Raw genomic sequence first — 25,840 nt, 5'->3', positions numbered from 1 at the left:
CCTTCTATCCTGAGATATAAACTGGTGTGTGGAGGGAAACAATTACTTCTCTATCACCATATGCCTTTCTTTTCGGAACTATGTGCTGTGCTAGCAGGGATTCTGTGGAAGTAGCATAAGAACAGAAATTAAAGATGGAAAAGAGCTGTTGGATCCTTTGACTCAACAATGCTGCTATTGCAGTGGGCGAGTGGGTGTGATAATGAGCTGCGTGGAGGTAATCCTGAGCTGTACGCGTGGTAAACATAGAATGAGAGTTTACTGGGGTTGCTTAAGTTATACAGAAAACTCTGGGATGGCATCATAGCATCTGCTAACTTGTCTATGCACATAAATTAAAGCAGAAACTGGTATTCAGGTGAGAAACCGAGCTGCTTTGAGGTTGCTTTTGCAATTTGGAAGTACTGATATAGCATATAATACTGAGTTCTGAATCATTCTGTATCTTTCTCTGTAGTTATACATGCGTGCATCTAAAGCATGCAATGTAAGTGCATGTAAATGGCATTAATTTAATCTGAATCATAGTGGGCTTCTAGGCACCGTGTGAAATTGGAAAAGGCTCTTTTCATCTTTTAATGGCAAGAAAAGGAAACTCTAAAAGTGCAAAAGGCTTCATGGATGATAGATGGATAAAAATTGCCTTATGACAAATATCTTAAGCTGGAAGAATGTCCTATTCATCCCGTTGTATGAGAAATTAAGACCTCCGATGGTATTGTGAGAGTTCAGTCTTGTAAAAAAGCTTTTGTGCAAGTTTCTCAAGTTCAGTGCAGCTTCAGTGTTCCTTAAGGTTTCAGTGCTGAAGCATTCGCACCTGGTAAAATGCCCCCAAGGGTCAAATTACTTTTCCACACCTGTAGGGTTGATGGGATAAACTGCCCACCATCAGCCTGCATTCTGATGGACACCTGTGTCCATTTGTGTGGCTGGTTGGCAAGCTGGGACTTGTACCTCAGACTCTAGAACTGCAGCACTAACTATCAAAAACATTATGATGCTGCGTAATAAATTAAGTGAGCCTTCCTTGCCACAAGTACCCTCTGAGAACTTGGATCCCGGGAATCTGCCCTTTTTGTAACACACACTGCTCTTGGTCTCAAGTGGCTGCCCTGTGGGCTGAACATTCCAGCAGGTGACCAGAACACACTGGTTCGTGTGGCTGCTGTCTTTTGCTAATGGGCAATATTCTAAAACTTCCAGCCCTGTGTTCAGTTGTCCAGTCTCTAGAGATACTGTCTCAGTAAAGAAACAATAAGTAATTAACAAGGCAAGTGGAGTATCTGCTTAGAACCTCTGTGGGTTTGACTTTACAGGATGCGTCTTTTCTACTGTTAGTATCAAGGAAGGATGAGTAGATCTGGTTTGTTGTTTGCTTTTTTTTAAAGGAAAGGCTTTGGACTCACAGCAGGCATGTCCATATGAGAATAACTAGAAATTTTGGGATAGAAAGGGGTGTTTTTGTATTTTAAAGGTAAGCTTGCGTGTTTTATTTATGTCTGTTGCTTTAGTGTTATGTATTTTAATGGTTGAATTTTCGGGGAGGACACAGATCAGAGATGTTCTGCAGGGAATTGCAGTGGAAATGAGCCAGACTTGGTGTTCTCTAATCCATGGAAAACTGTGACATTTTGAATTTGTCCTTGTATTAGAATTTCCTCTGATGTTTCTTTGGAAATGACACAGAGCCTGACACCCTTTGCTGTAGCTCAGACCAGGGCTCACAGGACTGCTGCTGAGCTATTGAGCCTACCAGAGTCCTCAGTGCTTCATAGGAACCTTGGAAACTTGCCCAGGTCTTTCAGCTGCAGGAGCAGAAGTTCTGATAGTGTTCTTGTTATCAGGGCTTCAAGGCTTCCATCTGCAGATGCAGAAACTTGAGACCTGAGCTGAAGAAAGCCCTCCCAGGAGGGCCTCTCTGCTGTTGACCTGGAAGTTAAGACTCAGCAGCGTCAAAACGTAGTGGGCCCTTGGGCTACCTGTACAGACCCATGGGAAACACAGAACACTGTGCAGGCTCTGGTGTGCACATAGGGCTTGCTGCCTGCAAGTTGCCAGGCCTTGAATTTTGGGACAGTAAGCTTGGCAGTGCTGTGCCCGACTGCACCTTGGAAGAATCTCTTCCTGGAAGCTTGCTGGGTAGACAAGGAGCTTTCTGAGAGCATCGGTGACTCAGTTAAGCATTTCACGGAGTGTTCTAGCGTGGACCAATTGGCACTTTGTGACAGCATTACATCTTGCATATTACTGGGAGCCATATATGGGTATGTCCCTGGAGTGCTATGGCCCTTGATGGAACAGTGAGTTCCTTGGGAATGATGGCTGACCGTTACAGTGCAGTTCCAGCCTGGCTATGAAGGGACTAAACATTGTTTTGTATATAGAAAGCTGACGTTTGAGGGTAAGTCAGCAGGTAGATGTATTTCCTCCTCCTCACAAATTCCACACTTCATTTTGCAGTAGTAGTGGCTTTGGGAAGTAAACTGCCCTGGCTTTCCTGGAGGAGGGCTTCTCTGGCAGCAAATGGATAGAGTTGTGGGAGAAGCTGGTACTGCTGCTATTGCATGAGCTGAAGTTACTATTCCTGCCTGCCTTTGAATTTAAATGGAAAGCATGCTTTTTCTACCCCTGCTGCCCACAATCTGGAAAGTTTATGTATGTAGTTGAATCTTTCAGAGAAAGCTCCATTGGTCCATTTATAGTAATGAAGACAATACAAGAGATATATTTTTGTCTTTATTGTGTGAACAAGCAATTTTAAGAACTGCGTTAAGCCTGGTTAGTACCTTCTTTGTTGGGACAAAGGCTTTAAAGTGGCTCCCTCAGAGACTGAATAGCATGATGATGTGCAGCAGTCTCTTCTCCTTTTCATTAGGGTAGTGTTATTTCCTAGATAGAAGCATGCCAAACAAATCTGCTCGTTCTCATAACTGTGACCTGTCATTGCAAATTCCTGCATCAGTAACCATGAGAACGGCTGACAGCTTGCTAGAGAAAAAGCAATGCGGTTCTTGCCTGCAGTGATACCAGTCCAGAAACTTTGGGCAATAGCCTTTATGTGGTTTCATCCATCTCCCCAGTATTCCTTTTGGTAATAGTGAGCACCTTAAAATGAACAAACAGAGACACGTATGCTTAATAAATACAGCCTGAAAGTTTCAAGTGTTTCAGCTCAGGGGTGGGTTATGTAAGCTAATGCAGTAGAACAGTATTGTTATTTTTAAATGAAGAATGGGAATGAAGGGATGACATAAGTAAGGCTGTTAATGGGTTTTTAGCCTACTTTCAAAGGAAAGAAAGATTGTGTAATCACTGTATCAATTTAATTTTAACAACTTCAGTAGAACTCAGCTGACTTTGACAGTGGGGTAAGCATCCCAAAGTTTTCTTCATCAGTTCTGTAAAGTTCCATGAGCATCAGCCTCTGGGTGGAGTAGACAAGCACCAGATGAGAGATGTGCGACTGTGAGGTGGGATGGAGGGTTTACCACATACGCTTATGGAGCACAGTGACAAGCTGTTGCTAATTTAGGAAGGGTGCAGGGCAGTAGGCTAATAGTTCAGTAGAAACCAGCCTCTATTAGTTTGCTAGCTGTGGAACAGCTAATCTTAACAGAATTTCAAGATACTTTTCAAAAAGTAATTATTTATAGTACAGACTTGCTACTGACATCTTCCTGTTACATACTATACAAATATGAGTGAATGGTTTTGTGTTGCTCTGTTATTGGGCCGCAACTCTGAACTGGGAGACCTCTTGATTTCAGGACAGCTTGTTCTCCACTGTACTCTCAAATGGTGGAATATATCCAAACATCAGCAGTATCAGTTTTAGCAGCAACTGTTCATTAGTAATGTAGTGATGTAGGAAGTGACTGGGATCTTAGTCAAATCAGTTGGAAGGCAACTAAATGTCTTATGACTTAAAGCTTTCTCACCCTACATACATCTGATACACTGGATTAGAGGTTACAAAATTCTTTTCTTTTGAATGAAATCCAGTGTTTTCATTTTTTTAAGTTACATTTTAAACGACCTGGCTTGAGTATACAGTTTAAAATTGGAAGAGCTGTGTTGTAATTTTTTTTCCTCCATGGACCTGTTGGTTTAATTATGCTATAGAAGGTTCTCTGCATGTACTCTTCTCAAGTTCGGACCACCTTGTATTGCTTATTGCTCCTAGGAAGTGAGAGTGGAAGTAGTGATGGCTCCTCATCATCAGGTGATGTGTTTATATTTAAAGAACTCATTTTTCAATCAGAATTTTCTCAGCTTATCATCAACTCAGCAGAGTTGAAGACTTAGTTGAGAAAGCCCGTGCTGGTTGGACAAGGGGTGAAAGCAGCAGCTGTGGCAATGATTTAGGAATTCAGCATGCCTTTATGCATTGTTGCTGTTAACCCATTAAAATGGCTTGAGGCTGAATTGTTTCTATTGAACAGGCGGTAGGCAAAACAGATATCTCAGACATAAAATAACCTCTCCACTCAGGTTTAAGATTTATTATCAATAGAACGTGTTAAAGTGAAACAATTTGACTAAGTTGTACCAAATGAGGCAGTTTAATACAGTGTTCTGGAAGCTGAGAATACACTTTGTATTCATGTAGTGCTGTGTTGTTTGTTTTAGGACTGACTAAGAGAAGAGCTAAGGCTTACCAGCCTTGCTTCACTTTGTGATAACAGTCTTGTTTCACATCCCCAGTATAATCCTAGTTATTAATTCTTTCAGTCAGTGTAGTTTCTGCAGAGGCAGAAAGAACTAACTTGTCAGTTCTTGTTAATTTGGATCTTGCATAGTGTGAGTTTAGATTTCATTTTTAAGCTGCTCTTCTCAGCCTTCTCTCTTAACACAGCTTCCTCTAAAAATCCTGTGAGTTCAACAAGATGGCACCGTTTGTCCGCTCTGTAGCGCACTCTGTAGCACACTGGGGAAAAATACCATTAAAAAAAGCAGGAGTTAGTCACTATCGCTTCATTCTGTACAGTCCAAAAGCAGTAGAGAAAGTGAAGGAAGTGGGGAGAGGTGCTCTCTCTCCCTCTCCTTCCAGTGTCAGAGTAGCATTCCACTGGAATGTTATTATTTCCAGTGCTTGACTGATTTATACTTGATAGTAATGAAGAATGCTTTAGGGAATAGCACATGGCAGAATTTGCTCTGTGTTTTTATATCTGTAAACTCTGAGCTTCCCATGAGGAATGGAATTTTCCTTTACTTTATAAAACACGGGCTGGTGAGACTGACAGAAAGCTACACTGAACCCATCATGCCTGGCTACTGTTGTCTGTTGCCAGACTTTCCATTCCCTGGCAAGCTTGGGAAAACATTAACCAAAGACTGCTTAGCAGCTCTTTTGAAGCAATATCATAGACCTGGCACAATCCAAATTCAGAGCCCGGGACAGAATCTCCAAGCCAGTTGGTAACTGCAGGAAGCATAACACAGACACTGCTTTGTAGGAGCTTGGCTTAATCCCAGAATCCAGGAACACTCCTTATCTATGGGCTGAAATATCAAAGTGAGGTGGCACAGTGAACACAAACTCCTTAAGCTGTTTACCTGAACTCGCTGATACTGCCTCTATTTCACTCGTATTCAGTTGTAGTCTACTTCATCAGCCTTCATCGTCCATGTTTGAGCCACTTTGATAAGAAAGGTGTGGTCACAGGTGATAAGAGCAGGTATAAATACATGGATGTCTGTGTGTAATTGGTACTGATATCCACATGATTCATCATCAGTCCACTGAATGAGTTACCTGTTTAATGGGAACCTGGGATATTGCAGAACTGTGTGAGTAAGAAAGTTGGTGGTGATGGCATAACTCGTTCTGCGAGGCCTCAAAGGTGAATGCAAGCAATATAGTCTCAATACCTGTTTCATATGCTAAATAATATTCCTGTTAAATTATACTGAGCATTTGTACAGAATGCTTTTGTTTCCTAGTTGATAGGAAATCAACTTTCGTAAGTAAAGTTGATTCTGTCCTCTGCTTTCTTCCACATCCTAACATGCAGTGACCCAGCCTTAGCTGCCCTTATTACTCTGAGCTTCAACAGAGAACACAGATTTTTGTTGTGGGGTTTTTTCAAGGAGCTCTGTGTAGTAGAGAACACTGCAGTGGCTCTTTAGTGATATTCACAGTGGACAGTATAGCATATCTGTGCTGTACTTGATGCTCATTTCCTGCAGTGGAGTGCTGAACCGAATGTAGATGTCTAATTCTCCTCTTTGATCATAGAATCATAGAATTACTCAGGTTGGAAAAGACCTCAAAGATCATCAAGTCCAACCACAACTGGTGCTCCTCAAAGTCTAGAGCTCAGCTGTGAGCTGTGGTTGGCCACCCAGTTGGCCACCCCAGTCTTCAGAGGAGCTTGAAGAGGCTCAGCCGTGCATGAGGCAGCTTTGTCCTAGCTTTACCCAGGCCAGGAGGGCCATATCCCACTGGTCCCTTCCAAGCACATCACTCTGACAGGCATTCTCTTCAGCACAAGCATGTTAAACACAGCAGTCATCTCTAGTGATGAGATGAAAAGGCAGTAAGGATGAAAACTTGTCATGTGTCAGCGCCTTCCATTTCTCAAACATGTGCAAATGTAATTCTGCATCTGAACTAGAACATCGATGGCTTTTCAGTTCAAAACGAGCACTCCAAATAAATGCATGTATATATATATGGAATGTATCATCTTGATGTTAACTTTCATCCTTCAATGCACAGCTTACAATACAGTCTCTAAATTATATAATAATGTACAGTAATTGCAATACCTTCAGTGTAAATGCACAATGCCTGGTTCTGTAACTAGGTTTTGCTAACTCTGGCCTCATTGGCATTACAACTTTTACTTAATATACTGGAAATCTACTGTAAAAGCAGTCAATGAGTTTTATGTGGTCCTTCTATTGTGTAACTTCATCGCTGCAGTAACAGCACTTTTGAAATTGTAATGAATTTATTTTCACAATCTGTTGCGCAAACTACTTTAGTCATCTCTTTTGGGGATAATACTGAAGGAAGGCTAGGCTAATGCAAAGAAATCTGCTAATTTTGAAGTGTCAGATTTTTGCTTTTCCTATTTCCCATTGTTATTGAATGCTGTTGAAAGATGTTCAAGCTGTGGAAGGTGCTGACACGTGACTGGTGTTTCATCCTTGCTTCCTTTCCACAGCGTGTGCTGCTCAGTGCACTAGAGATGACTGCTGCATGATGCCCTCAGGAGCACAGTACTTGGAGAGGACCTTCAGCCTCTGGGGAGATGGCCCTCTTGTCCTGGGCAAAGCTAGGACACAACTACCTGGTGTACAGTTGAGCTTCACTGTTTCTGAGGAGTCTTCACAGTTGAGCTCCATCAGTCCCTTCTGTGTGCTGTACCCACAGTTTTCACAGATATAATTTCCCAAGTCTAACAGGTAACTAGTGCAAATAAAGCTGAGGTTTTACAGTTTGTTAGGTTTAGGCAAGTTGGCTTTTGCTTTTCCAGTGGCTTGCTCTTACTTGGAATGCTTTCCTCTTGCTGGACTTTAATTCTCTTCCTCAAGATTCAAGGTGAACAAAGTTCTCACAGGATTCATCAGTGGTGTGATCAAAAAGTATCCTTTTTTTTGGTGTTGGAAACAACTGAACTTTTTTTTGGTGGGAAATGTTCAGGCTGAAGCAAACTGGTGGTGTTGTGTTGGTTTTTTGTGTTTTTTTTTTTTCCCCTTTGCATATAAATTAGAGCAATTCTCAGGAGAATAAGGCATACTAAAGCAGAGTCTTGTGCTTTAGAAACACAGGAAATCTGGGTTTTGAGACCCTTCTTCTGAATGAGGCAGAGTTAGAGCAGAAGTTAAAAGGTGATCTCTGTGTGTTCACTATCACTGTATGCTCACATGGTGCAGTGGTAGGATAAAATCTGTGTGAACGGTGTTCGTGTATGCAGATTGGCTGTTCGTTATCTTTTTGTGGGGTTTGAGTGGGTTGTTGGCTATGTGCACTTGACCTGAATGTTCTAATCATGATAAGCTCTGCTTGCTGTGAGCTCCTTCCCCAGCCCTTCCCACCCATGCATGTTCTGTAGGAACAGCAATGCTGGCTCCACAAAGGGTCAGCGTTGCACAGAGGAGAATGTAATCTGAAGAAACTAGGAAACCTTCCTACGCTCCAGCTTTCACTTCTTGTAGCACAGAATGCTGAGTGTCAGAATTTTGGACTGATAACTGAATATGGTCTGTAAAATCTTGTTCTGTGGAATTCAGATAAGCGGTGTTTTTGCCTTCCTTGTACTGATCTAGATAGACAAAATAATTAAATCACAAGGCCCTTGTGACCAGATCCTGCCATTTTTGAAGTCCTATGAGGGATTTTTAAGGTGAGACTTCCTGACTTCTAGGGGCTTATGTCTATCATGTGCTTTTCATACCACCATGACTACCAAAAGCACTCAGCAGAAACAGTTAGGAAGCTGTATTTTAAATATGCTATGAGGAGCTGGCACTCTGGAGACTTTTGCCCTGACCATCTGTGTGAATTTCAGCAATAATCAGGCTCCTGTAACAGCTTCATGTCTTATTTTCCCTGAAGTTTATAGTAAGACCAAAGAGAATATGCATCTGACTTCCTCCAGCAGTGAGATCAAGGAGAGAGGACGTCCCGTGCTAATAGCACTGTGTTGCTTGTGCTGATGTTGGTTATTCTCAGGTTCTGCACCTGTGTTCAGTCTGGCACAGAAGCTGCTGCTGCTTCCAGATTTCAGGAGGCCAGTGCAGGTGGCTGTGCAAGATAGAGGACCATAGCTCGCAATTCTGTTTCTAGGGACCAACAGTATGGAATTCTTAAGGTTTATGGGTTGGATTTTTGTGCCTCTTAAATTTTGGGTAGATAAATGGTCTATATATAATCTAGGCTGTTTATTTTGTTGTTAGTTCCTCAATAATTGGCAGTTGATGTCTGTACTTCTAAAGTAGGTGGGCTCTCCTGGATCTTCATTGTGAATGCATTTGTTTACCTTCAGGGCAGAGGAAATGTACTGTGTACAGCGCTATTGTTCAGACACCCACAAGTCTTCAGTACTCAGATGCCTTGTTTCAGTCTTGAGTCACTGCTGCTTATGTAAGGTCTGAATTCAACTCCTTTTCTTAAGGCTACGCTATGGAAATTAAAATTTTAAATAATCCCTTGTCTGCTGGGACTACCCGCTACTGGTACGGAGGAGGAATTCAACTTGCCTTGTGCTCTTCTGTTGACAGAAATTCTTTTGATCCCGTAGTTTTTCTCAAGGTGAAGTCATCCTCTTCCCCAGATTCTTTACATATTTCCCGTGCTGACTGGGGGTAGTAAGAGTTTCACTAGTCTTAGGTTTGCTCCAAAAACAAGCAACTATCTTGTGACCCAGAAGGCCTTCTTGCTCCCCACCTTCACCAGATTCTGTGTTGTTCTCACATGGGCTCCTATCTTTTCTATAACACTGGACTCATGTTTTCATGCAAACCCAAATAGGAAGGTGGCTTTTTTTTTTTTGTTTGTGTATTCAAAAACTTATTTCAACTCAGTGGTTTGGAATAATCTCGCAGTTACTGTGATTAAGCTCAGTTACTGAAGTAGTCACTGAAAGATGTAGTTTTCTCCTAGGTAAATACCGCACCCCGCTGAGTAACAGTGTCCTATCGCATGTTGACAGTTGCATTCCATTCCAAAGGGTGGGCCTGTTTGAACAGTGGAGTATATGATAGGAGAAGCGGCGACGGTTTATGACTCTTTAGAGGAAAATGGAAGTGTGAGTTTGAAGGCAGCAAAGGAGGAGAGGAAGGAGTACTGGACTTTGTCTTGTGATTAGAGGAGCAGATGGTAAACTGTTACCAGTGCGTCTGATCTGTTTTAACATGACGTATTTTTAGGCTCTAATAATACTTTTCACTTAACACTGTGCAGCTTCTTACTTGAGTCTCACATGCCTTATTTGAGTGCCTATAATATAGTTTACAAGCATTAATTACTTACATCATTCAGCAGTGTTCTGAAATACAGCTATTATAGTTGTTGGGGCTACAGCAGAGGAAGGGCATGCCTCTGCACTAAGATGCCATAGTGAAATGGCAGTTTTATCTTTTGCAAATGAATGTCTGACGCTTCAGGATACTATAAGCTGAATTACCATGGTAGGAAAGCAAGAAGTTGGGTTTAAACACACTTGAAAAAATAAATGTCTCTCATAAATGCCTTTCTGTGTAAGCATAGAATCATTAAGGTTGGAAAAGATCTCTAAGATAATCCAGTTCTATCATTCACTTGCCACTGGCACTGCCCACTAGACCACGATGCTCTCTGGCTAGCACAACTGTATGTGAGCATGCATGCATACAGTTCTGCAAATCTTGATTTGTAAATGAATCTTGGTGTGAGGGACTTAATGTTTCTGTAACAAATGCACCAGAGTCTTTTGGGACATGGAAGTAAAGCAGGGAGAAGGGTCAGGTTATCTTTATTTGGTGTTCTGCAGGACATAAGTATCTCTCCACCATTGATAATTAACTTTCTTGGTGCCTGTGGCTAGAATTCCTTTAAAAGTATTGCAGTTCACTGACAGTGGGATCAACCCAGTTCTATTTTGGTTCTCCATGACTACACTAGATGATGGTGGCTTACTATATGTCAAGGCAGTTTGAGTTTCCCTTGTTGAAGGTTGTTTTTGCTGATGCCCCTGGAAAGCTCTTGTCTGGTATCTCACTGGAATGTCTTATTTTTGTTGGAAATTAAAGCCATTAACTTGCGTTCATTCCAGTAGACATGGATAACAACTGGCTGTCCTTGTGCTCTCTGTTTCCTATAGGAGAAAAAGCTATAGTGCAATACTCTTCCATAATTAGAGTGTTAAGACCCGCATATATCGCTAATTCCCATAAGGCAGAATCTCAAATGTGTATGGAATATGGCTTCTCTGGCCCACGTATGAGGACATACAGTAGCATGGAAACATCACAGGATGTGTTCACTAAGCCAAGCTTTTAGGGTAAAGAAGGGAGTAGTCTTTGACCAGTTGTTAGAAGGCAAATTGTTACTATCAGACCAACTGCAAAATTGTGGCCAGTGTGTTTAGTGGTGAGTGAGAAACTGTAATAGAAGGTTCCCATCTTTCCTGTTTATTCAAACTAGAGTTTATTCTGTGGATATTGAATTACTGAGGTGATAAACTGGTGGTGAGCCTAGGCTGGATGTGCAGGCTAGAGCTGTGTGTCTAAGTAAGCCTGCAAAATGGGATGAAATGTGTGCTCAGTTTCCTTCCCAAGTGCCTGGCGCTCAGCTGCTGGAGATTAGCTTTTGAAGTTATTTCCTGGCTTCTTGCTCGAATGCAGTCTGTCTTGATGTTACACAGAAACCGTACCTGATTGGCACTTGTAGTACTTTGGGATTTGAGGTTGTACACAGTTCACAAATGAGAGTTTTCTATGCCTTGACAAATTGCGCTTATGTTTTAAGCTGGATGTCTTGGTCTGTGTATAAAGATGTGTGGATGTATTTGAGTTTAAAGAATTCCAAACAGATGAATATTTGGGAACTGATAATTAAGTGTCCTCTATAATAGGATGTTAAGCTCCTTTTTTTTTTTTTTTTTTTTTTTTTTTTTTTTTTTCTCTTGTAATCTAAAGAGTATGGTTTTTCAAATGTCCTTGTCTCATGACTGATGTCAATCAGTGGCCCATAACTAGAAGAGGATTAATGGAGGATGGTCAAAGAATTCTCAAGTTGCCTAACTGGCATAGAAGGCTTCTGAGGAATCAAACTACAGTTGTTTTGGAGGTTAAGAAAGATTTATTTCCTTCTGCCACACCATCTGTCAAAGTGACATTTGATTTACCACAAAATTATTCTGGGTGATGGACAGCTTAGATAAATTGCAAATGTCTTCTCTGAAAGCAAATGAACTTTCCTATAGTGAGGAGATTTCCATGTACTTCTTGAATAACATTTCAGTCTCCAGGAAAACTGATGTTCTAACAGAACATCTCTCATTCAGTTTCACCCAGCAGGGAGAGGTGGCAGAGCTCTGTCCTGTTGGAGAACCAATGTCTTTCAGAGCAAAGCACAGACTGTGGAGGTGGAGATAATGGCCGTGGTAATCTCATCCCTCAGAACAGCAAATGTTTACATTTTATTATTTCAGCTAATGATATTGCCCCTTAAAAATAGGCTTCTACAAAGTGCCTGTGATAAAGCAAACAAAACCCATCTAATTCCTTTGGCTTTTGGCCTGGGAGGGACACACAGACAGTAGATAATCTTAGTTAATGAACAGAAGCAAAACGCAATTGCTATGGAATAATCAACTGACTGTGGCTCCTGGTGCTGTTTGCAGAATGGCAAGCAATGCTTTCACTGTGTTGCACTGCTTTCTGATTTGGAGGGGGCCGCTCCTGGATTTAGAGGCAGAATCCAGCTGTGAAGTGGGTTGTATGTAATTTTCCAGGTAATTCAGTGATATGGTACTGTCCAATAAGTTCTCTTGCTTTCACTTTTTTCTTTAGTCCAGAGATAACAAATATCAAACAAGCTTACCGAGTATCCTGCAGGGTAGCAAGCCAGAGAACATATGTACCTCACTGCATAATACATGGTGAGGCATGACAGAGGACAAAATGCAGGAACCTGAGGCTTCTGTCTTGCAGCTTTGTTTCTGCTTATTGCATTAACTGTTTCTCATGACTCTGAAGAATTAGCTCAGCCCATCTTGCCTGTGGTACAAACAGGAAATGAAAACCTTGCAGTTGGAGGATACACCTGCCAAGTGCTGCTTTGAGCAGCTGTGGCCATTACCCATTACCCATGGTTGAGTGCAAAACCGGAAGTGTCAAGGGCTGCATACAGGCTGAGCGTTGCTTTTCAGAGCTTTGGAGGCTGGGTAGTGAAAGAAGCAGAGATGAAGGTGTAGTCACACTTTGCCTGGCAGCCTGTCTAGAAGTGGTAATCAGGAAGTTGCTCGTGTAGCATGCAGACTGCCATTCTTCTTGAGGATTGTGTGTTCTCCCTTGCTGTTGATCATCGGTCTCCTAGCTCCAGTTGGCACTCAGATGCTGCGGGAAGCTCTGCTGTGTGTGAGAGAGCACGTGTTAGTTTCTTGTGGGTTGTGCTGACTAAAAGGGATACGAGGGTGGTCAAGGCTCCCGAGGAGTTTGGTGTGTGGAGATTGTTCTGTGATTTCCTTAAGAAGAGTAACAGCATTCTAGATGATGTTCCTGAAGTGTACGTTGACAGCATTTGAAGTAACACAACTGCCATGACAGAAGGCCAGCTGCAGTGATTTGGACAAATTATCAGTTGATGTTGGTTTGCATCATGCATTTGACAGTCTGAAGAACAGATGACACCGTTGCTTATCAGCTCAGGGCATGGACTTTTCCAAGTATGCACTTAGAGCTCTGGACTCTGAGCTGGGCAAGCTGTGGTGTGTGTTACCACTGAGCAACTTTTTGTATTCAGACCTAAATACCCATCTGCCTGGTGATGAATGTTTGCATCTGGGGGTGCTGTGCAGAGTAGTGTTTATTGTGTGCATCAGAAACCTGATCATAGCACAGTGACAAGAAAAGGTGAACCATAGTAAATGCAGGGCTAAGTCATGTGCTGTAAAAGCCTAACCCCATCCTGAGAGCTAAATCAAGTGGTGCACTCAAACTTAGTTTTAATCGTTTGTGTGTTTACTTATACCTTCCTGTCTGGACTTGCTTGGGAAGCATTCTTCTTGTTGGCTTGCTCTTTCACCTCCCACCCATTGAGATCTTTGTCTTGATTCGTGATTCATGTCTGATTCAGACAAGTGGGTAGTAGACTTGGCAGCAAGAACCTCCTTAGTTTGAGGACTCCAGAAACCTTTAATAAGGGGCAAAAGCATAGAAACTAGCTGCTGAACATAGAAACCAAATGTCACATATGGTTGAACCAGCTTTATTGATTGAGGACATTGTTTTTTGTTTTGTTTGTTTGTTTGTTTTTTTAAAGTTATGGGCAAAGCTTGCACCTGAATTCCCTGCACAGACTTTGGGTATTGAACTGGTGTTCTTCCAGCAAATAAGGAAAAATTACAGATACTCCTCGACTTGTCTGTTGCAGTGTGATGCCTTGATAGGTCTTCTAATTTTTTTCTTCAAGTGCTACCTGATCCCAAGCCTAGGAGTTTTTATGGACTGGATGATAGCAGCAAGTAGTAACGAAATTCTGATAGACTGCAGTGAAATGCTTTTGCTAAATGCTTTAGGTATTTTCAAGTGTGCATATCTGTATATAGCATTAAAACAAACAAACAAACAAAAAAGCAAGAATAGTTATTAGTTGCTTCTGTTAAGCATGAAAGCATTCATTGCTTCAGGATCTGAATCTGACCGAGTCAGCTTCCTGCCTCTTCATGTCTGCAAATACAGTTATACCAAGCCTTGAACTGAAAGAAATCAAAACCAGGATCCCTCAGGAGACAAGTTCTGCAGCTGTAATGATCTCCTGTTGCCTCAGTAGCTTTCATTACTTACTTTTGTTTTTTTTTAGATAAGTTATCATTCAAATCCCCAGATCACTCCATGGAATGAAACTACACGGTTGGCTGCCCCAGAGCCTCACACTTGTAGCAGTGGAGTTCCTCAGCCTTTGATGTTGGCAGCTGTGAAGCTGCACCTGGGGCAATCTCATTGGTTTGTGGGGGGTTATGCTGCTGATGACTTGTCTTGGTACAATATTGCGATTCGTTGTTAAAGTGTAATCTTTTTTAGGTTGTTATTATGGAACTGTAGTTATTGATTACATTCTCACGGGAAGCGTGTCTAAGGAAAGGGTAATGAACTAGACTAGTAACTATCTTGATTGTTGTCCACTCAGATTTCATAAAGTGTTGTATGGCAATAGCAGGTAGTGCTGCAGTGAGTCAGATGATAACTGCATGTCAGGCTAGCTTTAGTTTATTGAAATAATATGGCTAGTAGCATTGGAACTATTGCAAGCTCTTTGTATACAAGCTACTCCAATGTATCAGGTGGAAACCACTGCAGATAGTGGCAAACAATACTGGAAACAAAGTGGAATGCATTAATTTCATTTTCCAAATTGAATGGAGTAGTTGGGTGAAACAGCATGAAGAAACAAACTAGCTTTTGAGCAAACTTCAGTTTTAATAAACTAAGGGGAGCAGAACAGTAAAGGATTTTGTAGATCATTAACTTAAAAGCTTTAAACCCCTAAGTTTTTAAGTAAATATATATAGTTATGTAAGTGAAACCATTTCTGAAACACTGAGCTCAGAGGGAACAGATCTTTAACAAGAGATTTTTGTGGGACTAGTCTACCACTTGTTCACATGGGTACTTCAGAGAGCTCTGTGTAGTCATATTGACTTTGTGATGATTTGTTATGTGACTCAAAGTAATAGGGTCCTAACATGTGACCCGAGAAGTAATGGAAAAGAAAATCATGGAGGAAAGGTGAGCCACTGGGAACGAATAATAAGGTACACAGGGAACTCAGGACTGACACCCTGCTTAGCAGCACTTCCTTTCGGCACAGGGCCCACTGTCTAGAAGGCAGTTTCGGCTGATGCATTCTCAGGTGTTGCTTTTTCCAGTCACTGCTATTTTGGTTACTCTGTCCTTTAAGAGACCAGCGCCCATCAGTTACCTCACACGCTTGTCAAGCTTGCTGGTTTGTGCTGAGTTGGCTGGGACTGCCAGACAACATCTTGCTTAGTGCTTTTGTGATTTCAATGCATGGATCTTAGAGGATTACTTGGAAATGTGTGGCAGCCTGCTGAAGATTATAGTTTTATATATTCCTTTGAAGTCCCTGTGGATGATCCTTTTTCCATCTAGGTGTTGGTGAGACACTGTGTAGGCAGTGGCACCCACAATACAGATCACATTTCAGCCCCCATGTCCCAGAGCTGCAGAATTTAAGTTAAATGATGCAAAGACTTTAAGAGAATGGTAGAGGATGATAACTGACGGTTAAGTACTCTGTCTTTATAGCCTTTTAAGAAAAAATTATAATGAAATTTCTCACTATCTTTTTGTTTCTTGCTGTCATAATAGCTCTTTGTAGGCTTGCGTAGGCTTTGTACTAGAGCAGAGAAAAAAGGCAGCAGGATCTTAGGTAAAGAAACTACTGAAATTGTCCTGGAAAAAGGTTGCAGAGGTTATTGTTAACTACTGTTAAGCACAATTTCCATGAAAATCTACCAGCTCAGGCAAGAAACTACTACTCTGCCTTGCTGATAATAGAAAAATGAACTTAGGGACCCTGTTAATTTTCTGTTTCAGTTTATTTCTGTTCTTTAACTCACTGCAGCTTCAAATAACTTACTAGGATTATTACGGCTGATGGATTTTATTTTATTTTTTAAACCTTCCCTTCCCCCTACCCTCCCATCCCCATTATTTTAGATGTAATTGGTATTTATACATTTTATTTGTTTCAATTAGGACCCTGTTCTGCAAATTCCTGTTTACCTGCTTGTCAGTGCTTGCCTCAGGTTATATAGTTACATGTGTGGTAACTGTTGGCAGAACCGAGACGTTTATTTTTGTTTTCCCTTTAAGTAAGGGAAATTTGAACGTGTTTGATGGAAAAATAAAGTCTCTGTCACCTTCAGGTTAGAATAGATCTGCCCCTGGGATATTTGTTATATACTCAGTGAGAGATTTGAGTTGTTCTATAGAGCCTCTGAAACAGCATCAAGAAAAAAGACCAAGACACTCCCTTTACAGTTAAAGGAATACCCTCATCAGACTCCACTTCCCTGTTCAGTGAGCTTAGCTATTAGGATGTTATAGCCCTTTTCCTGAAATAGTGGGAGGATTTCAGGGAAGCAGATTAACTCTTGTGGGTGCTCAGACCTGATCCAAAATCCCTCAGAATGAATGAGCCTGCTCCCAGGAAGCATAGTGGGTTTTGCTCAGCCATATCCTACTGGTGTACTGAGGCAGAATCACGATGGCTGTGCTACTGCATAGTAGTAATGTATGAAGCTGTGCTCTCATCATAACAAGAGACCTGGGGGAAGCTGTGCCCCCAGGAATCAGTGGCTCAGAGTTGCTGTTCATCTTTGATTCTGATTCTTAATGGGATAGGTGAGATGGCAACAGTGAACTCTAGTTTTGAATGGTCTGGAAAACTTCATCATCCCAGTGTATACATCTATGCTTCAGTGCTCTGCTTCAGATTCAGTGATTCAAAAGAGCAGTCCACATAATAGCGTAAATCAATGTCAGGCACGAAGCCACAGTCCTTTGAATGCCTTGTGGTTTTGTTGCAGGGATTGGTTCTTCCATTCTCTTCCACAGCATTTTTGCTCTTTTGCTACCTAGCTACTGTTCTAGTGGCACAACCTGTCACATGCTCCTTAGCAGAATATTAGCTGTTGTCCTCTTTAGCATCCCACATCTTTCATTGTAGCATCTTTTAGTGTGTGTGTACATGTAACGAACACATCCATATACAGTTCACACTGAGTAACTTATGTGCTGAATCTAAGAATGTTAACATTTTGCTCCTTTGCCTTTTGGAATGCTTTTTTTTCTTATTGGAAAACTCTTAAATACATTGATCTTGAGGCATTCAGACTATCCTCATATATGGATCTAAACTTTCCCTGTACATATGTAAGTAGCATAGAACACTGTCTGGGAATCTAGAAGAAATAAGGCCTAGAGAAATCCAGCCAAAGTAGAAGATCAAGGAAAACAGAGCAGAAATGTAGAAGAAAGGGGACTGAGGGAGATAAGGACTGCAAATACACATGGGCAATGGCATCAGTCCTTGCTGCGATTGCAGCATGAGGCAGTGATTTGAAAAACACATATCATCACTAACAAAGAGGACGATCTTGCTTTAGAAATAGATGTGAGAAAGATTCCTCCTACAGCAGGCACACAAAGTTTTCATCTTCCCACTCACGCCACTGCTCCAACAGCCTGCAGCCCTGTTTGCATCTTCAGTTGAGTGGGGTTGGAGATTGAAAGTTGCAGTGGGGAAAAGTACATTTGCTGAACCACTGCCTGGGACAGCATGCCCCACTGATATGAAGCTGAAAGTGATCTTTTCCCACTTAGTTCCAGTCTCCTGCTTTCCTTGTTTTAGGGGAAAAAGGGTAATGAGTAGATATAAAATAAATAAATAAAAAATTGTCAGCACTTTGTATTGCGTGAGTACCTTAAACATATTCATCCCAGGCAGCTATAACCTAAGAAGTCAAATTTCACTTGAGCTGAAGTTGGATTTGGCCCATTGTCTCTCCTTCACACCCACAGCACAAATAAAAGCTGCAGCTTTTGAGGGCTGGGTGGGAGGGAGGAGGTGGGAAATCCACTAGAGTGTGGTGTTGCATTGACAGCTGACATGCATTCCTTGGAAACCTGTGCTTCTCATCTCTTCTGGATATAGCAGTATGACACATCATTGGGAGACATGATACAGTATGTTAGGAGTGGGACATCATGATGAGCATAGGATCTTTATAGAAGGGATAGAGAATGCTACTGACTTCTGATTGTGGGGTGTGGAGCCAGCAGTACAAACCTGAAAACTAGCTCGGAATCTTCAGAAACTTCAGTTTAGGCAGAAGTTGCATTCAGAGGGATTATTTCAACTCAGAATGGTGTTTACTTCTGCTTGTTCTGTGAATAACTTTGGGTCCTGTTTGTCTGCAGCAGAAACTGAGGAAGACAGAAGGTCTTCTATCTGCTAAATAGGCTACACAGAAATCATTTTGAATCTCTTCTGCTTGAATAACAATGTTTACATTGCTCTTTCCTCCAGAAGGAGGCTTGGGCCACTTATAGGTGCTGTGCACATATCTTTCATTCTCACTACACTGCAGTTAGCCCTGTGCTACAGCAGTGCTGCTGCCTAGCAGTGCACAGTAGCGATCTGGAATGATCTAAGGCAAATAATATGGAGTATGATACTGCAGGGGCGTATAAACCTGCTGTAGGGATTTATTAAGCTGTACCTTAACTGGAGCTAGTGACATCTGTGGAGTTTCAGCAAGTACATCCGAGTCTTCATAATTCTCTAACATCCACAACTTTCTTTGAACGTTTCCTCTTGCTAGCATGGTATGTTTATGAAAGTATTGCTGCTGCATGGGAAGCTTGGCTCAAACCAAGAGTGACATCAGCTTGAGCTGCTTTCAAATCCAAGTTAAGTTAAATAGGAAAGCAATCATATTTCAGAAAAAGTGCTCCTGTATGGAGATTATATTTTGTTAGTTCAAGTTGCAGCATAACTTAAAACTTCCCTGAGGAAAAATAAATCCCAAGAAGCAATACTACTTGCATCTGTGAGTTCACACATCCTCCTGATACGTGGTAAGGCAGTCACCCAGTTTTACCCCCACACAATGACCAATACTGCTATCACGGAACAAATCTGGGAAGGGTGGCCAGGTCAGAGTGTGACCTGGAGAGCTACACTTTGCCTGTGTTTCATTACTTGCAGTTTTACTTTATGCTTTGCACTTGTATTTTGTTGTGCATAGCCAGTACATGCTGTTACAAGCTTTGGTTTTTTCCTCCAGCATGGTGTCACATCCTAGTGATTGAAGAAATGAGCCTGCCTTCCTTGTTTGTGGTGCACTTTAGGATTCCTCAGCATGTAATGTACTAGCTAGAGGGCTGTGGTTCTAACTTGCCAGGGTTTTAGTCCCAAAGCGTGAAACTCTGTTCCGCTCTGTGTTGTTGTTTTTTTTATTCCTCCACCTTTCCACCTTTGTGATGGAGCACTCAGCTGCTGTTTGTGACCAGCTGCTCTGTTTCCCTGCCTGCCTGACGCTGGATCCAGACAGCTGCCCTGGGGGACAGCCAAGGTGGCCAGAGCAGTGACCAGCTTTGTTAAAAAGTAACTAGATAGGGAAAGAGAGGAGCCAGTGAGAAAATCCGTGACCTGGAATAAGTTGTACAGCACTCTGGCAATGTGTGCTACGGGGGCACTGAGTGAACTGTGAGCCTGATTGGTGATGCGTGTTCTATGCACCTAATACGATGAGACTCACTTGTTGACTTGGTGAAAGCTGTTAATCGTGACGTGATGTTGAAAGCCTCTGGGAAAGGAAATATTGCTGACAGTGGCAAACAGCTCGTATTCATGTCTCATGGAAACTTAAACATGCGTAAGTGTAGTTTCAGCGTCTGCTCTCTGCATGACTCAGATGCAGAGAGAGGGCCAGGTGTGGCTCAGAACAGGCCAGTGGAGTGCAGCATGACTCTTATTTTTTACAGACAGCTTTCTTATGGATGATAGAGCATTATATTTGACTATGTATGTCTGTTATTTTACAAGTGTGTTTTTCTAGAGATTACTGCAGTGTTTTATGTTTCTACCTTTGAGTGCTTACAAATCATGGAAGAGCAATTCAGTGTGCTTGAAGCTGTATGGTAGGTTTATTATATGTCAGGACTTCATATTTTGCCTGATTTAATATTTCTTTTCTTTGCATTTCAGAGAAAGGCATGGCATACAATTAAAACCATGGTTAACTTACCAGTGATAAGCCCCTTCAAGAAACGCTACTCATGGGTGCAGCTGGCTGGGCATACAGGTGAGATGAGTATTTTCAATGTTTTTGTCTCTGGAATGTGGTATGAGATCATGTTTACTGACTGAGTAGCCAATATGTTACTTCCCTAGCTGGAAGCATTGCTGTCCTTGCCCTTGCACACCCCAGCCTTGACAAGGACAGGTTTTCTGGTACCAACCCCAAACTCTTGGCATGAAGTAAGCCCTTGAGAGGAAAGCAAATATGGTGATTGTTGATCTGGTGGCCAGGTGTTTGCGTAGTGGGGATTGTTGTTATTCATTATGCATATAGCAGCTCAATCAGCTAATTCTAATTTTGTGTCAGTAGAAATTAGTTGGTGTGCCCCCAGTATAGGATTACTTTCATTTATAAGCTTAAAACAAACAAACAAACAGAAAAAAAAACACCAGTAAGGAGAAGTCAACAGGTTTGCTTCTCTTACGCTTCATTTAATTTTTATGCAGCCCTTGTTCCCTATGTGCTAGTATGGGGTTTATTAGTACACACGTGGGCAGGCGCCTACACTGCATCGTGCTTTAATGCAGTACTCAAACCAGCGCTTGTATGTTAATGCATTAATGTAGTGCACTTCAAGGCTGTGCAGAGACATCTATTTAGTCCTCGAAATGGAGTAGCTGCATTTGCGTAGTGGAGTACTGACCTGTATCACACAGTGCCAAAATGACCCTGTCTTACTGTGCTTTCTATCACAGTGTGTCTGGGGTTGGCTTGATCTCTGTGGAGTGTTGCACTGAACTTTGTGTAATCATAACCCTTCCGAGTGCTTGCGTAGGGTAGAAGAAGGTTGAGAGGTTACCAAAGTTAATTGGGAGAGATACCGTTTCTGTTTGCTTTTGATAGTTTTCTGTGATTGCATTTAGTCCATCATTTTTTGCAGCTGTTCTTCTGCAATAGGACAAGTTTTTTCTAAACTAAAACTTGTGCCATCGTCACCCTAGCCCTTGTAATGAGCCAGTGCTGGTGTCAGAATTTGTCAACAAGGAACCAGATTGCAATGACTGAAAGCTCCATCTGCAATAAAAATATAGTGCACAGGTTTAATGAGGATCCTACTTTAGGGCCTATTTTCTGTTGTGAAGATTAAATAAAGAGTACTTGTGAATGAAACGTGTACTTTTCTCAGATGTTATTGACAGGCTGCAAATTCCACAGCTGGAGTGTAATGACTGCTTATTTTGGCCTATGCACACTCTTTCATTTGTACTGGATACCATTCAGACCCGTGGCTGTGAAAACAATTGTGCTGCAGGTTGTACCTGCAGATTAGGAGGGCTCCCCAGGGCAGGCACAGTACCTGGGTGTACGTGCATGTGCAGTCACAGGCTGTGCGTGTAGAAAGGGCAGTGCTCAGCTTCCTGATCGCTGGTGGACTGTGCCGCTCTGGAATGTACACACTCAGCAGGTATACCATATGTGGGGATTAAGGACAAAGCCAATGCTGACAGTGTTATGCAGCTTTAAAAGAGGCCATCAGAGTGTTGAGGAATTGTAGCTTGTGGTTTCTTCTTGTACATTTTAGTAAGTATAGTGATGTTTAATATCCTAACAAAGAGTTTAGTATGGATAAAACAGAAACAGTCTGGAGCAGCTGCATTCCTTAAAGCTATAAATTCTGGTGTGGGAATGCATCCAAATGGATTTTCACTGCCAACAACCGTGTTTGCTCTGGGTGTTTAACTTTTATGAGGGGCATGTTATCTTTTCTCATTTGGGGACAGTCTTTCTGGTGTCATGCTGATGAGGTAGATGAGGCTGGAGTAGTGGGGGAATATGGTTTTCCCTTTTGCAGGTCAGGCAAACAGCATGTGTTTGATTTTCTTTTTAGGGAGTTTCAAGGCAGCTGATAGTGGTAAGATTCTCAAACGCTTCTCAGAGAATGAAAAGGAATGTTTTGAGCGATTAATGAAAGACCCTCTACGAGCCTGCGTCCCTTGCTTCCATGGTGTAGTGGAGAGAGATGGAGAGACCTACATTCAGCTGGATGACTTGCTTACTGATTTTGAAGGGCCGTGTGTGATGGACTGTAAGATGGGGATCAGGTGAGACACGAAAGAGAATGTGTTTTCTAACCTAAATGCATTTGCGGGAGGCAAGGGGAGGGATAATATACTGGTGCTTTGTGTTGGAGGTGCTTGGTAACAGTTCTGAAGTTTTGGGATTCAGTCCAGACAACCTGTTGTTGGTTTGACAGTTGCCTTGGGCAGCCTAAGGAGTCTGTGTCCCATTGGTGCCTGATTGCACATGGGTTCTGGAAACTGAGTGATCTGTAGACTAAACGTGACCCACATCAAGATCTTTTTCAGTGGTGATATAGAGCAAAGTTTCTCTGCGATGGCCTGACATCATTCACTGTCTGCCAATTCATTTAATCTTTGCCTATGCAGTGATTCAAAAAAACCCTATGAAGTGTAAAATTCCCATCTCCAAGCATGAATGACTGAGTACCAATTCAAAAGTCCATTTCTAAAGCTTGAATGAGTCTTCAGTGATATTGATCTTCTCTGTGGAGAAGTGTTGACTGTCTGCCCAGGACCGACTTTTCCCCACTCTGACATCTGTGTGATGTTATCACCTTGTTCTTCAGATTCTCACTTTCTTTTCTTTTTCTGTTTTCCTTGACTTGTGTATGATTTAGGAGAAAACCTCAAATAAGTTATCTAAGCATAACAAATAGATACAGAACCTGTTGAAGGCCTCAAGTAACAATACAGAGAGGCAGAAACTGTTATAGTAATCTTTTTGGTGCCAACTCAGATGCTTGGTTATGTGATAAATGGAATATGCAATTTGTGGGAGTGAGACAAGCCTTTTCAAATAGATGGAGAATCTTAAGTGAACTGTCTGCTAAATGAGAGTTGCTCTGGTATGCCCAGAACAAAGCGAAGAAGGATTGGCAGTAATACATGTTGTGTTCACAGTAGTTGACACTCAGGTAATGAGTGACAGCATCTCTTAAACAACAGTCAAGCTTATTTTACAGTGTGATTAAGAATATACATTCCAGGCACCTGACAAAGTGCAAGCTTGTGGAGAGGGACAGGTTTTAGGGTCCAGTGGAATGCAGAGAACATGGGATAGCACCTTTTTAGTGGCTGCCAAGAGTGAGTGATAAGAGTAAAGCGTAGAAGTGTTGTCTTCCCTTTCTTAGTTACTTCTTCTGGCTTGGAGCTGCAGTTCCTCAGATAATGTGCTCTAGCTCATTACTATTTGAAGAGTGTTTATGTCTTTTACTCTATAAAACATTGTGTAAAACCTTATTTGCTTTTTGAGGCCTGAAAAAATGCATAAGTGAAGTTTTTTTCAAGGAGAGAGTAGCCAGTAAGACTTCAGCAGGCCCCTTTGCTTTTGATTTCATTGCAAGTGATCTCTCTTAACTGTCCTCTGAAAATATAGTTGTATGTCATGGCAAAACAGGAATTCAGCTTTCTCGTATTCTTGTAAGCAAGACATAAGAATAACATGTAATTGTACGGTAAAGGTATGGTCAGAACAAGAAGTGAACAAGATAAATCTTGATTCCTGCTGTAGTTTCACTAAATAAGCATGTATGGTCGTTAGTTCATGCTTTGCTTTTGGCACATGCAAAATTGAGGTAATGATAATGCTTTCCTGGCCAACTGAAGTTGTAAAAATAAAGTTGGGAAGTCCTTGCAGCTTTGTTGGGATGTGATGTCTTTGCAGGACATACCTGGAAGAAGAGCTGACTAAAGCCCGTGAGAAACCAAAGCTGCGTAAAGACATGTACAAGAAAATGATTGAAGTGGATCCTCTTGCTCCCACAGCTGAAGAGAACGCTCAGCATGCTGTCACCAAGCCCCGATACATGCAGTGGAGGGAAACAATCAGCTCTAGTGCCAACCTGGGCTTTAGGATTGAAGGGATTAAGGTAATAATTCTGCTACTGCCTGTTCAATTTAGACTGAACTTTGATTTGTTAATTAATCAAATTAACCAGGTTTTCTAATGGATTATGTGAAAATGCATTAATTATATCCATGGAGTTCAATGTACTGTTGCTTTAAAGCATAAGTTGCAATTATAACAGTTGGGTCAAGTAAGTTAAGCAGCAGCTGTGTATCAGCCATGCTTGGTTCAACCACAGAGGTGTTGCAAGAAGGAGCCAAGCAGGTACACAGCATAGATACAAAGAAAATGTAAGGAGGAATTAACTGGTGAAATAGCTGCTTCTCTCCAACACTTTTATTTATTTATTTATTAATTTATACACAATTATATTCTATTTAAATCACAGAAAAGAATTTTTGTTCCAGTTATGCTTATTTGCAAAACAAGTTAAAAGCATTAGAATCATAGAGTCACCAAGGCTGGAAAAGACTTCCAAGATCATCCAGTCCAACCACACACCTATTGCCAGTATTTCCCACTAAACTGTGTCCCTCAGTACAACATCTACATGTTCCTTGAACACCCCCAGAGTCAGTGACTCCACCACTTCCCTGGGCAGCCCATTCCAGCACCTGACCACTCTTTTGGAAAAGTAGTATTTCCATATGTCCAACCCGAATCTCCCCTGATGCAACTTGAGGCCCTTCCCTCTAGTCCTATCACCAGTTACATGTGAGAAGATGCTGGCCCCCATATAGCTATATATTCTTAGGACAGAGGAAACATCTATTTACTTCTAGGAACATGACAGTATCCAGTATAGATGAAGCTAGAATAGAGCCCAAAAATACAATGATAAAATCAGTACAATCCTTCTGCTGTTCTTGATGCATGAGTTTGTGTCCCTGTACCATTTCTAGGACAGTACTTTACTTTACCTCGGAATCCTTGCAGTTTTCTTTCCTATCTATTAATTATTTCTTGTGCCTCATAGCAAAATCAGATAACTATCCAGAAACCCTTAGGACCTACACTTAGAGTATCACCAACCTCACTAAGTAACTCAAATGCTAAGGCTCCAGGGAGACCTTAGAGTGACCTTCCAGTACCTAAGGGGGGCCACAGGAAAGTTGGGGAGGGTCCTTTTATAAGGGCATGTAGTGACAGAATGAGGGGAAATGGCTTTAAACTGGAAGAGGGTAGATTTACACTAGGTAGGAAGACATTAGGAAGAAATTCTTTATTGTGAATATGGTGAGACACTGGAACAGGTTGTCCAGTGAGGCTGTGGATGCCTCCTCCCTGGAAGCATTCAAAGCCAGGCTGGATGGGGCTTTGAGCAACCAGGTCTAGAGGGAGGTGTCCCTGCCCACAGCAGGGGGTTTGGAATGAGATGGTCTTGAAGGTCCCTTTTAACCCAAACCGTTCTATAATTCTAACAC

At 41.8% G+C, this 25,840-nt stretch overlaps 1 protein-coding gene across 2 annotated transcripts in view; it reads left to right on the top strand.

Annotated features, from left to right (window-relative positions):
* The window catches only part of ITPKA (inositol-trisphosphate 3-kinase A), a 37,325-nt gene that overhangs the window by 1,800 nt on the left and 9,685 nt on the right, over nucleotides 1-25,840 (top strand). For both annotated transcript variants that reach the window (XM_072338296.1, XM_072338297.1), the window contains exons 2-4: nucleotides 20,456-20,552; nucleotides 22,378-22,591; nucleotides 24,234-24,438. In XM_072338296.1, coding sequence (XP_072194397.1) covers nucleotides 20,456-20,552; nucleotides 22,378-22,591; nucleotides 24,234-24,438 — 516 coding nt within the window. The remainder of the gene's footprint in view (nucleotides 1-20,455; nucleotides 20,553-22,377; nucleotides 22,592-24,233; nucleotides 24,439-25,840) is intronic.

This window comes from Excalfactoria chinensis, chromosome 5 (genome assembly GCF_039878825.1).
Source record: "Excalfactoria chinensis isolate bCotChi1 chromosome 5, bCotChi1.hap2, whole genome shotgun sequence".
NCBI lineage: Eukaryota > Metazoa > Chordata > Aves > Galliformes > Phasianidae > Excalfactoria > Excalfactoria chinensis.
This window is presented reverse-complemented; position numbering and strand designations above follow the sequence as displayed.